A 14,624-nucleotide genomic window follows, 5' to 3' on the forward strand; every position below is an offset into this window, starting at 1 on the left:
CATTAGAGGTTACATGTTGCGGCCCCTAATCAATGAAGTATAAAGTTGGAGAACGGTTGGACCTTGATGGCGAGCTGTGCACTCTCAGGTATATCGGTGCCATCCCCGACTGGCCTGGGCAGGTAGCATATGGTGTAGAATGGGATTCACAGGGGAGAGGGAAACACAGTGGTACACTACATGGAGTAAAATACTTTGAGACCAGCAGACCAGACACAGGTTCTTTTCTGAAGGAATCCAGGGTGCTCAAGACAGTGGGTATTACCCGCACCCTGTTGGAAGCTCTTCATTCTCGCTATGGGGAAAAGCTACTGGAGCTTGATGAGATGTACATAGGCTCCAAAAGACTAGAGGGGTATGGATTTGAGAAGCTCACGCTAATTAATAATGACTACTTAAATCTGAAAGTGCTATCGCTGTCTAAACTAGGTATCAATAGGATTGGCTCAGATGAGGATCTGAGCAACTTTGTCACCAACTGTTCCAATGTCGAAGAGCTGGATATCACGAGTAACCTCTTCATAGATTTTGGTGCCGTTATTTCGATTGCATCTAATCTTCGTAAGCTTCGTACGTTGGATGTAAGTAACAATAAGTTTTCAATAACAGGGGGTTTTATGAATCAATGCTTGCATGTTAAACGACTCATTATCAGGCATTGCAGGCTGGACGTTACATCACTTAGAAGGATCTTAGAAGCGTTTCCAAACCTTGAAAACTTGGATGTCCTTGACAATTCCATTGACGATATTGATTCAGTTAAGCTTCCAAAAACCCTCAAGACATTTAATGTCTCTCAAAACACGATAAAATCCTGGCAATCGCAAAGCTTAAAGGGCCTTCAGACGTTAATAGCCGCTAACAATATCATAGCGGATATCCCCCCAGATCCTTGTCCAACTATCAGGACGTTAGATCTTTCATACAATAACATCGCCCTGTGGGATGTGGTGGATAAGTTTCAAACAGTGTTTCCGAATATGCATGACCTACGAATCAACAATAACATATTTAGTTCTGACGAAGAAGACACAGATGAGTTCTACCAAATAATAGCGAGGATCCCAAGTCTTACTATGCTGGAAGGAAGTATACTTGGAAAAGATACGCGCCGAGAGGCAGAATTATACTTTATTTCCAAAGTACGTTCTGGAGATATCTCTTATGACTGTTCTTCAATTCGGTGGAAGTCTCTGTTATATCACCATGGTATCAGTGACAACTCCACGCAGAACTTCAGCTATGAAACGCTATGGCATGATATATGCGTTCTGGAAGTACACTTCGAAGGAAAACAGTTAGAACTCCACTTGTTGAATACATCTTCAGTTCGTTTATTGAAGAACTTGATTGCGCAGCTACTGGACCTGGACTTACTGGCCATGAGCTTATCCTATTCAATAACTCCCGGGATCGTTTCGGAGTTCAACTACGAATTTTCTCCTCTCACGACTTTCGGAATAAGGAGTGATGCAATTGTATACGTGAACCCAAGCGACTGCTAAGTCGTAATCCTAGTCGATTTATGTACGGATAGGATAATATACAAATCTGGTAGTTACATTAGACTAAGCTAAAGTTCCACAAACAATCACCCAAGTGGTGAATAGTCTCAACGCCATGGCCTTTGTTGATCGATTTAATGTCCTCAGTGCTCATTAAGAGTTTCCCAATTGCGAGTGCGTTTTCTTTGTTTTCGGCATTGACAACAACTATACTATCCTGCGCAAGGCCTGGGGCCTCTGGAAGAGCAGCACCAGAGGAGGTCAGGCCTGGACACATGATGTTGGCCCCAGAAAGAACAAACTTGATCGCTCCTCTGTCAATCTGGATAGTTGGGAACGCCTCCGGATACTTATGGACAAACCGCAACGTAGGGATTAATTCCTCAAACTTTTGGAAGAACAGTACCTCATCTCCAACAGCATATAGCTGTATCTTGTCCGAACATTTGATGATCTGCAATTCGGTCTTCTTGGGGAGCAATTCATCGATAACTTCCTCGAGCTTTGGGAATTGTTCCACGAGTTTAGACTTCAACGACCTCTGCACGGAAGTTTTCACCTTAGTACGTGTGTGTATGTCTTCCTTCGAAAATCTTTAGCATAATTGTTAATATCAGAATATCAGAGAAGAGTTACATCTATCATACTTTTTAAACATTGCTTGTTCGTCGAGCTATAGATGTTGTGGTCCATTCTCTTCTGGCTCTTCCTCAGGTTAACTCTAATGAAATTTGATATATAGTTACCCGGCCTTGTGCGCCCGCTTTGAGAGAGCTAGGCCGGCAAATGGCCTGGTCAATACTGGAAAATGACCGAACTTAATGGAGGTCTCGCTTCTCAGCCTGAGATGTGGCCTCACATAGCTGCAAGCTGAGAATAGAACACCCAAAAGGGGCATATAATTGTGTCATTCCAAAAATTCCCTACATAGTCCGCGATGTACTAGGACATCTATGACCATGAGGAGCGGGTCATGGTTTATATTATTTTACCAGCAATAACACAATCTCGGACGAATCCTCACTGATATGCGTATTTCCCGTGCATAAGAATGGGGAGAGAAGAATATCAGCAAAGGTAAGAGGGAATTTTGATTTTTTGCCTTTTATATATCTTTCCTATATCATTGTTAACGAGATGACAGATGCCGCTGTCACTGCTCTATCTATCTATTATACTTTTGCTGTGTCAGGATTAAAGCCTGATCTCTATTCAATTGTCCTTCAGTCAGAGTCTAGAAGTTCTGATAGGCCCTCATCATCTTCTAACATATCTTCGAAGTCGGTAGCTCTTGGTCGCAGGGAAAATAGCCGAATGTCATCATTTGGAACTATAATGCCATCAGAAGAAGGCTGCAGAAGATCGCTATTTTCCGTGGGGCCACCATGAACGGTCCGGCGCGCAAGCGCATGCTTCCTATGCATATCGATTATATGCACCTTGTCGTCTGTGTCCATCGCTGCAAATATATTGATTAATCTCTGCACCCGTTCGCTATGTGGCACGATAGCTACCCGGTTTCTCGACCGCGAGAAAACAGGTCTGGGTTCCAGTGACACCAGGTGGACAGGCGAGTAGTTCTGTTCAAAGTACCGCCTCTCAGACACAGTCAGGAATCCATCGTATTTCGAAAATTCGGACTTGTATACTCGCCCAGTGGTGAGACATTCCTGCGTTAGATGTGGTACCTCAGGTTTAACCGCAATATTTTGTGGAATGACATCGCGGTCATCTTCTTCGCGTTTCAGTGGGGATACCTCTAGTTTGTAATGAGGTTCACCTGTCTTGCGGTTGGCGGGATTATCCTTATTCTTGCTCTGTGCCTCCATCAAGTGGGTATCGGTGCTGGAGCAGTTGGCACTGGTGTCATAACAGAGCCGTTGTCTTTTTGGTGGAATACCAAAGCCGTTATCACTTTGGGAACGTTTAAGCTGATCTGGGGTGGATTTATTATCACTAGAGAGGGTTGTGACCGAAGCCAAACTATCCACTTTGGGACAAGACGAACTATGCTCAAAATGCAAAGTATCCTCGTCTTTTAATAATATGTCGGACAATAATTTTGGTCGAATTTCAACAACATTCTGCGACTTCGTGGCTTTCTCAGGAGAAGACAACTCTGATTCAAGCGAATCATATTCCAAACGGTCCAAGAGTGTGTCCTTCGACTTAGGGCGTCTGCCTTTGACTGACTCGGCCACAGGAAAAGCCTCGCCATTTTCTGTATACTTATAACTTTTTACCAGTTTCATTGCCGGTACAATTCCTGTTTCAACGTCGTCTGGCATAAAGAAGCGCTTAGGCGCAGCCTTGCCCGTACTCTTCTTCACAGCCTTCCTTTTATCTAGTTTCCCTAACATTGCTTGTGTGGCATACTTTATGACAGAGTCTGCGTCTTCCATACCGTTGACAGCACTGTTCTTCTCCGAGATAGTGATGAATTCCTTCTGGCACTGAGGATTTATTCCCTTGGGTATTATTCTATCTGTGACCTTGTAATTTAAGGATTCTTCGCCAATTAATCTTTGTAACTGTGCATAATCCTCCATTGCCTGTTCAAACTTCCTTGGCTCATTATCGCTAAGAAGTAAAACTATTCTTCCATCTCTTTTTCTGCCTGTTCTACCCATCCGCTGAATATTTTTAATAGGACTGCTGGTGGTATCATAGCATATTATCATATCCACCTCTCCAATATCAAGACCCTCCTCACCGATAGAAGTACAAACAAGAACATTATAGTCTCCCTTTTTAAATAGACTTATCACTTCTTTTTGTTGCTTCTGCGTCATACCACTGATTTGGGCTTCTTCGGAGCTTCCTGTTCTTCTTGCAGTTCTCGCCAACTTCTCCTCTTCTTTCTTCCGCAGTTTCTCATCAGCTAGCCGCTTTTCTTCTTCTAGTCTGCGAATTCTATCTACCTTCTTCCTTCCCTTCGGAGCATGTTTCCGCAGATATTCACCGTCATCGAAGGACTCTTTGCCCTTCGCTTGGCCGATAAATATATGAGGTCTGATGAACCTATCGTTCATATTGTCCACGCATTTTACCAGTTCTAGTGCAGACTCACGCAACTCTGTAAAGATGATAACTCTGGAGTCATCGCCAGCACTTGCAAAAAACGTGCTTAACTCGTCTCTGACGCGATAAAGTTTGCCGTGTCCAAGAAAACTTGGGTTTGCTGTGTATGCTTGACAAGTTTTTGTTATATTCTTCAAAATAGAACTGTAGTAAAACGACGCTGCAGTCTTGTTCGTTGATTTTCCAATCCCGTACTTTGTTGTAAATTCCCTGTATTTATTATCAAAGTAGGTGTAAAACGTTTGGATTCCATATATTTTTAACCGTTTTAACATATGGCCGACATGGCAGAGTAGCTGAAGGATAAAGTAGTTTTTCCATTTTACTCCTTCAGGTATTGAGCTGTTGGCTAGTATTTTCTGGCTTTGCTGCATTGCAATGAAAGCATTGATATTCACAGGTTCGCAATCATCATAAAGGCCTAATTGAACGGCCTCTTTCAATACAGGAGTAATTGCAATTCCTAACTGTTCAATTATATCTTCAATTTCAGGGATTAGCGGAACTATGACTTCTTCTGTATCCCGACGTTTCATATACCTCACAATATCTTCACTTTCTTCAGTCCTAAGCTCAATTTTAGAAATTTGCAGATTGTCAACCACTTCTTGAACGCCTTCTAAATCAGTTGCAGGTGTTGCTGTCAATGCTAGAACTCTGTATGATGTATTAAATCTGTCAATAAATTTCGTAAGTTCCACGTAGGCGTATGAACCCCGCGCGCGATGAGCTTCATCAATTACAAGTAATACAACATCTTTCGGATTCAGTGCCCCTCTCTTAAGGTCATTTTCCACCACTTGGGGCGTTGCGAAAAATACACGTTTCTCTGACCAAATCTGTTCCCTGTGCTTTCGGCTCTTGTCCAGAAGAATTGCCGTATCATTATAGGGTATACCAGTAATCCCCAGGCATGCTTTAATTTGCTGCGCAACAAGTGGTCGTGTGGGAGCAGTAAATATAATTTTTGTGCCCACTGTCCACCTATAGTAATTGAGCATCACCGTACTGGCAATGAAGGTCTTACCCATACCTGTGGGAATCGCACAGAGCACATTTTCGAATAACGCACGATGGACAATATTGAATTGGTATTCGCGCACCTCGTAGTTTGTAGGATAGAGGTACGTATTTAGATTTTCGTAACGCAGTTGGTGGTGTGTAGGCTTGTAGGTGACACTAGTGACTACCTCTTCGTAGTACCTTTTCTCCCCATCCAGCACCTTTCCTGTTAGATCTCGCTGCATCGCCAGCTTGTGTCTAGTTACACTCGTCTCCACACATCGATTCACATCCTGATCCAGTAAACCTACGATATCATCATCATCAAGATCACTGAAATCCGTCATCTTTGTTATTGTGGCATGCTGCAACATTCTGTAAAAGATGATGATACTGAACCCGTAATATTTGGTCTCAAGAAAAAAAAACTACGCGAACAGCTCTCGAAATCTATAAATTAGGCAGAATTAAAAGGCAGAACCCTGATTTGTAGAATACTAGAGACATTGATTTTATATATCAGCCATTATTTATTGGTTCAATAGTAGTCACAATTGACTACCAATTTTTATGGCCCTCGAATGCACTAATTATATCGTTTTTAGTGAAATGGACGTGGATTCCTTTATAATGCCTGTCAATGAGTGAATACAGCTTCAAATAGAAAGAGACAGTTTGGCCTTGGATACATGACCACAGTTTTTCGCGCAGTGACTCAGCCATCTTGCTCTCGGCATGTTCAGAGAAATGCTGCACCATGTTGTTGTACATCTTGTCCACAATGTTGTCTATCTGCTGCGAGGTATACTTGGATAGCAGAGTGTTTAAATGCTGTGGGCTGTATGCTGCCCACCTTGAAGGATCCGCTTTCGCAGAAGATGAATTGATCAAGCCATGTGTGCCATCAACAAATGCAAATAATTCACCCATTTCCTGGTAGAGTAGCATATCTGCATAGGATTCTTTCTGTTTGTCAAAAACCTGCTTGGATTGCTGGATAATATCGAGGAAGCTATCCTTTCGGAAAATGGGGAGGATTTCAACAAACCAATGACTGTTTTTAACAATAGAAACACACCTCTCTATGTTCGCCGAATGGTTTACTGGAGGTAGTTTTGTAGATCCAAGTTCCGATTTATCTTCTCTTCCGAGCAGTTTCACCACTGACGCACCCCACCCACAGTATGTTTCGTCCAAGTAGTTCAGAATATCAGAGCTGTGCTCAGGTGAGAGATTGAAATTTGTGAACGCATGGGCCAGCTCATCTTCTGCCGTCTTAACGAAAATAGGGAAGTTCAAAACAGGAGGGAACAAATACCTAGCCTTGTAGTCGATAACAGCTCTTTCATGATGAACTGTTTGTTCGTTGATATAAGCCTCCCAATCTTGCTTCAATTTCTCGTATATCTTTACAATAGCACTTAATAGGAATTCCTGATCCGTAGGTTTCAGCCATTTTATCCTATTATCGAGGTATAAAAGTACGACTGGTATATGCCACTGGTTTTTCCTGAGAGTCTGACTAACCTCTGCAAAAAAACTAGCGAACTCGGCTTGAAAGACAGTGGTCACCATCTGGTTCTTCAGTTTTGCTGAATCTCTATTTGACTCCATAGATTTCACCGTGTACAAATCAAACTGTCTGGATTTGGTGTCGAACTTCTTGACATATTCGGGGAACGTGAAAGAGGAAGACATATGGAAGAACCTGTCGACGAAATTCTGATAAGTGATGCATAGCTCCTCTATAGCACCCAATGATTTTAATATCGTATCAACTTCATTTGATTTTGTGCAGCTTGCAAAAGACAGAGACTTCGTCTTCCTATATGTGTCCCAAAGTTGCACCAGTTCATCTTTTCCTGTTGTAGAAGGCGGCTGTTGTAGTTTCGCAGTTCGCTCTTGCATGTAATCCAGTACGCTAGCGACGCGAGTGTTGTAAAGTTTGCAGACATCCGCTGACCAGTTTTCAAGCAAAACATTAAAGGTATGCTCGGACACATCTTTGCAGAATAGCGGTAGGGAAGAAAACACTAGCAGGCCAGAAAGAAGTTCATTCAAGTCTGAAGAACAGACCTGCATTTTCTTGAATTTTGCATCCATCTGCGAGACCAGCTTTTTCAAGAAGCTATCAGTGATCCTCTCATATGCCTGCCGTCTGTCCTTCAATGCCCTAATTTCCCCTAGATCTGACTGTTCGTCTTTTTTACCTCCCTTAATGGCACCGATTGCCTTGTGTAGTCCAAGCAGCAAAGATTCAATCTTATCCAAATTCTTTTCAACCAGGGAGAGATTAAGTAGTTCTTCTAGTGATGATTCAGCCAGCGAAACAGAATCAAGGATGCCAGAAAGATCTTTTGATAGCAACTTCTTGTTCACACAGTTAACCTGTAACCCATTGGATTGACGTTCCACATATTCTATATCCTTAGAAATGCTGGATAATTCCATGGTGAACAAGGAAAGCGTGGGATCCATCCTATCACATTCTTGAACAGTTTTAGCTTTGTAGAGTTTGAGATCTGAAGCCTTCTTAGGCAAGGACATCAGTTGCTTATTAAATTGGTATTCTGCTTCAGCGACCTTAAGTAATAGGCGCTCCAGTACAACATCCGACCCATCGTTAGCGGACCAGTGTATCTCATCCAAAATGCCTACCATTGCTTGAAAATCAAGAACTTCGTTCTCTGATATTTCTGTGTGGCTTCCGGTGGTCTCTGGAGGAGACAACTCAGGAACCGCAATGCGTGGCTCATTTCTAGTGGGTAAAGAGAACTTCGAATGGGAATCTGTCTTCGTATGTGAAAACCTCTCTGGTCTGATATCGTCCTCACCAAAGGACAGTTCTGACGGAAACTTGCGAATTGCCTCCAGCATAGGAGCGGCGGGTGCCTCTTGCATATTTGTCTCCTTCTTGTATGGGGAAGGCTCATCAGAGAAAGTGTTGATATTGGATGGGCTATGATCCCGGTTTATGTCCAGGGAACTCCTCAGCGCGCCGTCCAATTCTTCCATATACCGGTCGTTCTCAAACGAGACCCTCGATTCCGTGACGGTTCCAGGTTTATGGCGGCCAACTGCTGTTGGCTGCGCAGGGCCAGGTGTCACATTTTCCTGCATGGATCTTTGGTACGGCGAGTCTTCTTTCTGCTGGCCTTCTTCCGGAGAAACATTCAATGGCATGACGGGAGAGATGCCCGTCTTTGATACATCTGACCTTACAGATGAAGGCGAATGTGGTATGCGTAGTGTTTTGTTGCCGCTGTCGCTCCTCCCGCGGGCATAAAAACTTGAATACGGATGCGAACCTTGGTGCGGAGTCGAAGAGGGCGGCCCGCTAGGGATCGCTCCTGCCACAGTATGAGTTGCTGCAGTAGGTATGTTAGGCTGCTGAACTGCAGGCCTGGGAGGCTCCCCATGTGCCGAACTTTGAGCACTTCCGAGGGGATTGTTCTGCCTTGGCGCCTGTTGTGGCGCCTGTTGTGGCGCCTGTTGTGGCGCCTGTTGTGGCGCCTGGCTGTGATCATGACCTGGCGAATATGATGGCCAATTGTGCGGGAGCACATCGGCACTGGAGTTTTCTGTATAAGTTGGATCCGGCGAGAAGGCGGAAAGCTCCTTGAAAGACGTTTTGCTCTGTGGTGGCACAAACTGGCTCTGTGTCTGCGCCTGCGCCTGCGCCTGCGGGCCCGGCTGCATCCCTATATTCATGGCAGACGGGTGGATCGCGCTCCCGGTATGCATGGTATTCCCCACATGTGTGGCTACGTGCGCACCGTCCCTTGCGTTCGCAGGCGGAACGTCGGGCTGCGACTTCGCGCGGATCACCGCCCTCTGGTAGCTTTGCTCGTCCAAATAGAAAATACTCAGGTCCCAATTGATCAGCTGCGGCACGCGCCCGTTCGAGTTCTCCATGTATATTTTCACGATACTCTTGATGAACACTAGGCGCTCCTTGGCCGAGTTCGTTTCCCAGTAGTACTTCTTCCCCATAATGAACACAAAGCCCTCCGGCCGCTCCAGGTCGCGCTCAATCAGCACCAGCTCCTTCAGATCCCACGACCGGCCAATCTGGAACGTGCCATTGCTGTTCTCGCGCGCCTTGTGCAGCTGCATCCCTAGCCCGTTGGCCCGGGTGCTCACAATGAGCGCACGCTTCTTCTTATTCGTTAGCGGCGAGTCCGCCGGCGGCCGGCTGCTGGGGTAGCGCGAGTCCTCGATGATGCGCACGTGTGTTATGTACACGTTCATGGGCAGCCCCGTGACGGCGTCGACTTTCTGGAAGCACGACTGGATGATCGCGCGGCGGTCCCGCTCGTACTGCTCCGCCAGAAAGTTGCTCGACGTGCTGCTCACACTGGACCGCGATGTCGTGCGCCGGTGCGCCGCCGCCCCCAGCCCCGCAGCGTTCGCCGCTGCCTGTGTGGACGGCGTCCGCTTGTGAAATATGGAGTGTCCCGACCCATTGTCATCCAGGGACTCGCCCCTGCTGTGCGAAAAGCGCTTCAACATCTCCCTCGTGCCGCTATTCCTTGCTGTGATCGCGATCTACCTGCCTTCGACTATAGCCTGTCCTCTGGCTCCTGGCGTTAGCTGACCAGGCGCCGCTACGGGGCGGCCAAACTTCACCGGCCATTTTGGTCACGTGATGCGTCACGTGATGCGTCCAAACTGGCGCTTCTCTTGTAGCGGGCCCCGTGGATGGCCTGCCGTCGCGGATACGCGCCAGCTGGGCCCTGCGCGCTGGCCATGTCGCAGGGGGGTTTTACCTTCGTTCCCCGCCCGTGCCCAGCCTCTGCTCCTAAAAAATTTTATATAGTGTATCTCTGCAAGACTCGACTGTATTACAGATTCTTAGAAGGCCTTTGCCACAGCATACGTGTGTAGGTGAGTACGATTATCCATTCCCCGGTCTGCAAATATGTCGATGGACTTTTCTGCCTTGGCTCAGCAATTCACTGAATTCTATTACAACCAGTTTGACACCGACCGCAGCCAACTGGGGAACCTCTACCGGGACCAGTCAATGCTCACGTTTGAGACCTCGCAACTACAGGGGGCGAAGGACATCGTGGAGAAGCTTGTTTCGCTGCCATTCCAGAAGGTGCAGCACCGGATTACCACGTTGGACGCGCAGCCCGCGTCTCCCAACGGGGACGTGCTTGTGATGATCACCGGCGACTTGCTGATCGACGACGAACAGAACGCACAGCGGTTTTCGCAGGTCTTCCACCTGATGCCGGAGGGCAATTCGTACTATGTGTTCAACGACATCTTCCGTCTTAACTACTCAGCGTGAGGAATTTATATAGTTTTCTAGAGGCTGTGGCCCTGTGTAGGTAAAGCAGTTCAGTACAGGCGCAGGGCAATGGGAACCGCAGTGGCCCGGGAGGGCGCTTCGCGTTGGCGGCCACCGGTGCCGAAGGCCCTGCATGCATGTTTGGGTTTAGTTGTTCGGCAGGGCTAAAAACGCCTAGGGTTGTATCATGATCAACACCGCAATTAAGCGCAGCAACTCCAGTGCGTCCGAGCGTCCGGCACTCGCACACAGCGAACAGAAGATGTCGGAACCCCCACCAATCCCAGAGCGGCCTAAGGTGCCGATCAGACCGAAGAAGCGGCTGACCGCCTCGAGCCTCGAGTCGGCTGCAAGATCGTCGCCTCTCCCTGAAGAGGCCACGAACGCGGGCGCCGCGTCCGACGCACCCGACGCGGAAGCGCAAGAAGGAAGACATGCAGATGGCCATGCCCTCGGAGCAGGCATCCCAGCGCCCCACGAGTGCGTTGAGCATGCAGGCGAAGAGACGATTGCATGCAGGGTGCCGGATGAGTCCGCCCACAAACATAGGGGAGCCGCAGGCGCTACCACGAACGATGCGCTGTCGCTGGAGCAGGAAGGTGCGAGAGCGGGCCTCGTCCCTCAGAGGGAGGGTGTGCCTCGGAACGGTGACGAATTGACGGAGCAGGCCACTTCACCACGCAACGTCCCGGAAGCTGCCGCTGCAGATGAAGAAAACAGCGTTTCCGCACATAAGCCGCTGCCGCAGGCGACCGGCGAGACGTCGGAGCAGCCTGCATCTGCTGCTGGCGCTCTGATGAACGCGGAAGATGAGACACCCGCGGCGCATTCGCAGGGCGCTGCCCGTGCAGTGTCGCCTGACCTCGCCGGGGCATCGAGCTCCCTTGGCGGGAGCCCTGGCCGCAGCAAGGGTAAGCCGCTGGTGCCCAAGAAGCCATCCTCGAAGATTGCGGCCTTTCAAGAGATGCTGCAGCGGCAGCAGACGGAAATCTATGGTTCAAAAGTGCACGACGAGCATCACAGCGTCCTCACTCCGGCCAAACTGGGCGGAAGTCGGGCTAACTTCACGCAGAACCTAAACAATCTGTTTGCTATGCCTGGCATCGCGCCTGGTGGGCAGCTACCGCCGCTGTCACGGAAACTGACGTCGGCGTCGGAAAGCACCGGGGGCTCTAGGTCTCCCACTGGGAGTCCTGTCCACCGCTCGGTCTCGCCTCCGCGCCACTCGGCGTCTCCGCCGCGGTGTTCCTTGTCCCCGCCGCGCCGTTCCCAATCTCCGCCGAAGTCGACAGTGCCGGCGCCGTTGCCCACTTCAAACACCCGTGTCAGGGGCCCCAGCAGGAAGCTACCCTCTGCGTTCAAAGGTGTGGAGAAGGCGAAGCCCGTGTCCACGAACACCATCACATCGTTCCCGACATGGAGCGTCACTTTCACGGCGCGCGCCCCTTCGGAGGAGATAGCGAGCAACTCCTCGTCGGCCAGCGTTAACTCCGCGTTCTCGGCAAGCGCTGGCACTGCCTTTTCTGCTAGCGCCGGCACTGCCTTTTCCGCAAGCGCCGGGACCGCCTTTTCTGCTGGTGCGCGCTCTGCCTCGTCAGTCAGCCCCACCGCTGTCTCCTCGGCCGGTTCCAGCCACGACGCCTCCTCGGAGATCTGTCTCTCGTCGGCCGCAGATGCTTCCTCCGCGGCAGGTCCCTCCGCTGTGCATGCATCGCGCTTGGACGTCTCGCGCGAAAGCACCAGCGAGTATTCTATTGGCGACTACGCCCAAGACGGCGACACTGACGATCGCTGGCGACAACGCCTGCTTCAGAAATATCAGACATCTAGCTCTATGGGCAATAATACAACCTCGCAGCTTGACAGTGCACCAGCGTCTCCTAACAACGGTTCTTCTACTAATGATTTCATGGACTACATCACCAAGGATTTATGATATTGCACAGAATTGCTGCTACCGCACAACTGAACATTCCTGGTACGTAGACCGGCTAACATCTAAGTATCCTTCTGTAGACCTAATTGAGCTTTCAGCCGACGTATGGAACACCCCATGGGCGTGACTGCGGCCTCCTACTTGCGGGCTGCCGAGCCAGCAGCATCGCTATATCCATAATTTTCTATTACCCGGATAAGTCGGCAACGCTGGGAACGGATGAAACCTACGTCCGCCCGCGATATATGGAGCAAGCGCCTCTTGTAATAGCAATCAAGTACTGTAAACGAACTAAGCGCGATTTAGCACTAGAATATAACTGGAGTTTCTAGGACATTCGAGGTTCGGGTGGTCTATAGCCGTGTGATTGTCGTGTAAAGGGGAACCAAGGGAATCTTCAGGATGGTAGTTGACACGGCGTATTATGACTTGCTAGGTGTCTCCCCTGATGCCAAGGCCATCGAGATAAAGAAGGCATACCGGAAGAAGTCTGTGCAGGAGCATCCCGATAAGAATCCAAACGATCCAAAGGCGACAGAGCGGTTCCAGGCGATCTCGGAAGCTTACCAGGTGCTCAGCAGCGATGAACTCCGGGCGAAATACGATAAATTCGGGAAGGAAGAGGCTGTTCCTCAGAACGGCTTTGAGGACGCGGGCGAGCAGTTTGCGGCGATCTTTGGTGGGGAGGCGTTTGCCTCGTACATAGGTGAGCTAACGCTGCTCAAGAATATCCAAAAGACGGAGGAGCTGGTCCAGCAGGACGAGGAGGAGAAGCAGAGAGAGAAGCAGCGGGTGCATGAAAAGACACAGGACCAGAAAAAGGGCGCGACCCCACAAACAGGTGCGCCCGCCGCTGGAGAGCCGGCAGCTGCTGCGGAGCGTGTGAAGCCTAGCGGAAGAGGTGCGATAGAAGAAAACGGCGGGGCAAAAGCGGCGAGCGACAAGGGCGACGGCGAGACACAGGATGAGAGGAAGAAGACCAAACTGGAGCAGTTTGAGGAGCAGCAGAGGCTCGACAAGGAAAAGATGATCGACAAGCTGAGTAAAATATTGTGCGACCGGTTATCGGTGGTGACAGAGAGTTCCTATGATGAGCCCTGCAAGCGCGCTTTTGAGAAGAAATTCGAAGAAGAAGCGAACATGCTTAAAATGGAGTCCTTTGGCTTGGATATTCTACACACAATCGGGGAGGTGTATTGTCAAAAGGCGGAGATCTTTCTCAAGAATCAGAGGATATTAGGGATAGGCGGGTTTTTTCACTCTGTCAGGGCGAAGTGTGGATTCGTGGTAGACACAGTACGGACTGTGTCTGCGGCCCTAGACGCTCAGAATACTATGCAGGAACTCGAAAAGTTGAAGCTGGCAGTGGACTCTGATGAACCCTTGCGTGATGACAAGGGCAACGAACTTCCTAAGCCGACTGTTGAGGAGCTGGCGCACATGGAACAGCTGGTTATGGGGAAGGTTCTTTCTGCAGCATGGCATGGCTCCAAGTTTGAAATTATGTCCACTTTAAAATCTGTGTGTACTCGGGTGCTAGAGGACAAAAACGCTGAACTCGAAACGAGGATCAGACGTGCAGAGGCTCTCATTATGTTGGGAAGAGTCTTTAAGAGGACCTACAGGACACCAGTTGAACAAGAAGATGCCCAAGTCTTTGAAGAATTGGCTGCAGAAGCTACAAAGAATAAGAGCAGAAGTAGGCGCAAGTGACAACAAATATAGCATTTCCATAATTTGTTCCACTTGTAGATGATGTTGTATATTAGGCTTGTAAAGTTAGATACTAACTCGTATATGT

The 14,624-nt window shown here is 48.6% G+C and overlaps 7 protein-coding genes and 1 non-coding gene across 8 annotated transcripts; 4 read left to right on the forward strand and 4 right to left on the reverse strand.

Moving 5' to 3' along the window:
- Positions 1-32: 32 nt before the first annotated feature.
- On the forward strand, positions 33-1,505 carry PAC2 (Pac2p; the record flags this gene model as incomplete). The annotated part of the gene is made up of 1 exon (NM_209458.1): positions 33-1,505. One exon carries the CDS (start codon positions 33-35, stop codon positions 1,503-1,505), a length of 1,473 nt encoding a protein of 490 aa, NP_984105.1.
- A 58-nt stretch (positions 1,506-1,563) lies between these two features.
- Positions 1,564-2,163, reverse strand: TMA20 (translation machinery-associated protein 20; the record flags this gene model as incomplete). The annotated part of the gene is made up of 2 exons (NM_209459.1): positions 1,564-2,098; positions 2,153-2,163. 2 exons carry the CDS (start codon positions 2,161-2,163, stop codon positions 1,564-1,566), a joined length of 546 nt encoding a protein of 181 aa, NP_984106.1.
- A 251-nt stretch (positions 2,164-2,414) lies between these two features.
- AGOS_AgSNR14 lies at positions 2,415-2,558 on the reverse strand. Its single transcript, NR_149362.1, has one exon. It is a non-coding gene; the product is annotated as an AgSNR14 (small nuclear RNA).
- A 170-nt stretch (positions 2,559-2,728) lies between these two features.
- MPH1 (3'-5' DNA helicase) lies at positions 2,729-5,962 on the reverse strand (the record flags this gene model as incomplete). Its single annotated transcript, NM_209460.2, has 1 exon — positions 2,729-5,962. One exon carries the CDS (start codon positions 5,960-5,962, stop codon positions 2,729-2,731), a length of 3,234 nt encoding a protein of 1,077 aa, NP_984107.2.
- A 184-nt stretch (positions 5,963-6,146) lies between these two features.
- Positions 6,147-10,100, reverse strand: SEC3 (GTP-Rho binding exocyst subunit SEC3; the record flags this gene model as incomplete). The annotated part of the gene is made up of 1 exon (NM_209461.2): positions 6,147-10,100. One exon carries the CDS (start codon positions 10,098-10,100, stop codon positions 6,147-6,149), a length of 3,954 nt encoding a protein of 1,317 aa, NP_984108.2.
- A 409-nt stretch (positions 10,101-10,509) lies between these two features.
- Positions 10,510-10,887, forward strand: NTF2 (Ran GTPase-binding protein NTF2; the record flags this gene model as incomplete). Its single annotated transcript, NM_209462.1, has 1 exon — positions 10,510-10,887. One exon carries the CDS (start codon positions 10,510-10,512, stop codon positions 10,885-10,887), a length of 378 nt encoding a protein of 125 aa, NP_984109.1.
- Positions 10,888-11,074: 187 nt separating this feature from the next.
- On the forward strand, positions 11,075-12,823 carry AIM21 (Aim21p; the record flags this gene model as incomplete). The annotated part of the gene is made up of 1 exon (NM_209463.2): positions 11,075-12,823. The coding sequence occupies one exon, from the start codon at positions 11,075-11,077 to the stop codon at positions 12,821-12,823; it is 1,749 nt and encodes a 582-aa protein (NP_984110.2).
- Positions 12,824-13,225: 402 nt separating this feature from the next.
- Positions 13,226-14,536, forward strand: DJP1 (Djp1p; the record flags this gene model as incomplete). The annotated part of the gene is made up of 1 exon (NM_209464.2): positions 13,226-14,536. One exon carries the CDS (start codon positions 13,226-13,228, stop codon positions 14,534-14,536), a length of 1,311 nt encoding a protein of 436 aa, NP_984111.2.
- Between the last annotated feature and the right edge of the window lie 88 nt (positions 14,537-14,624).

The sequence above is a fragment of the Eremothecium gossypii genome, chromosome IV (assembly GCF_000091025.4).
Source record: "Eremothecium gossypii ATCC 10895 chromosome IV, complete sequence".
NCBI classification, from domain to species: Eukaryota; Fungi; Ascomycota; class Saccharomycetes; order Saccharomycetales; family Saccharomycetaceae; genus Eremothecium; species Eremothecium gossypii.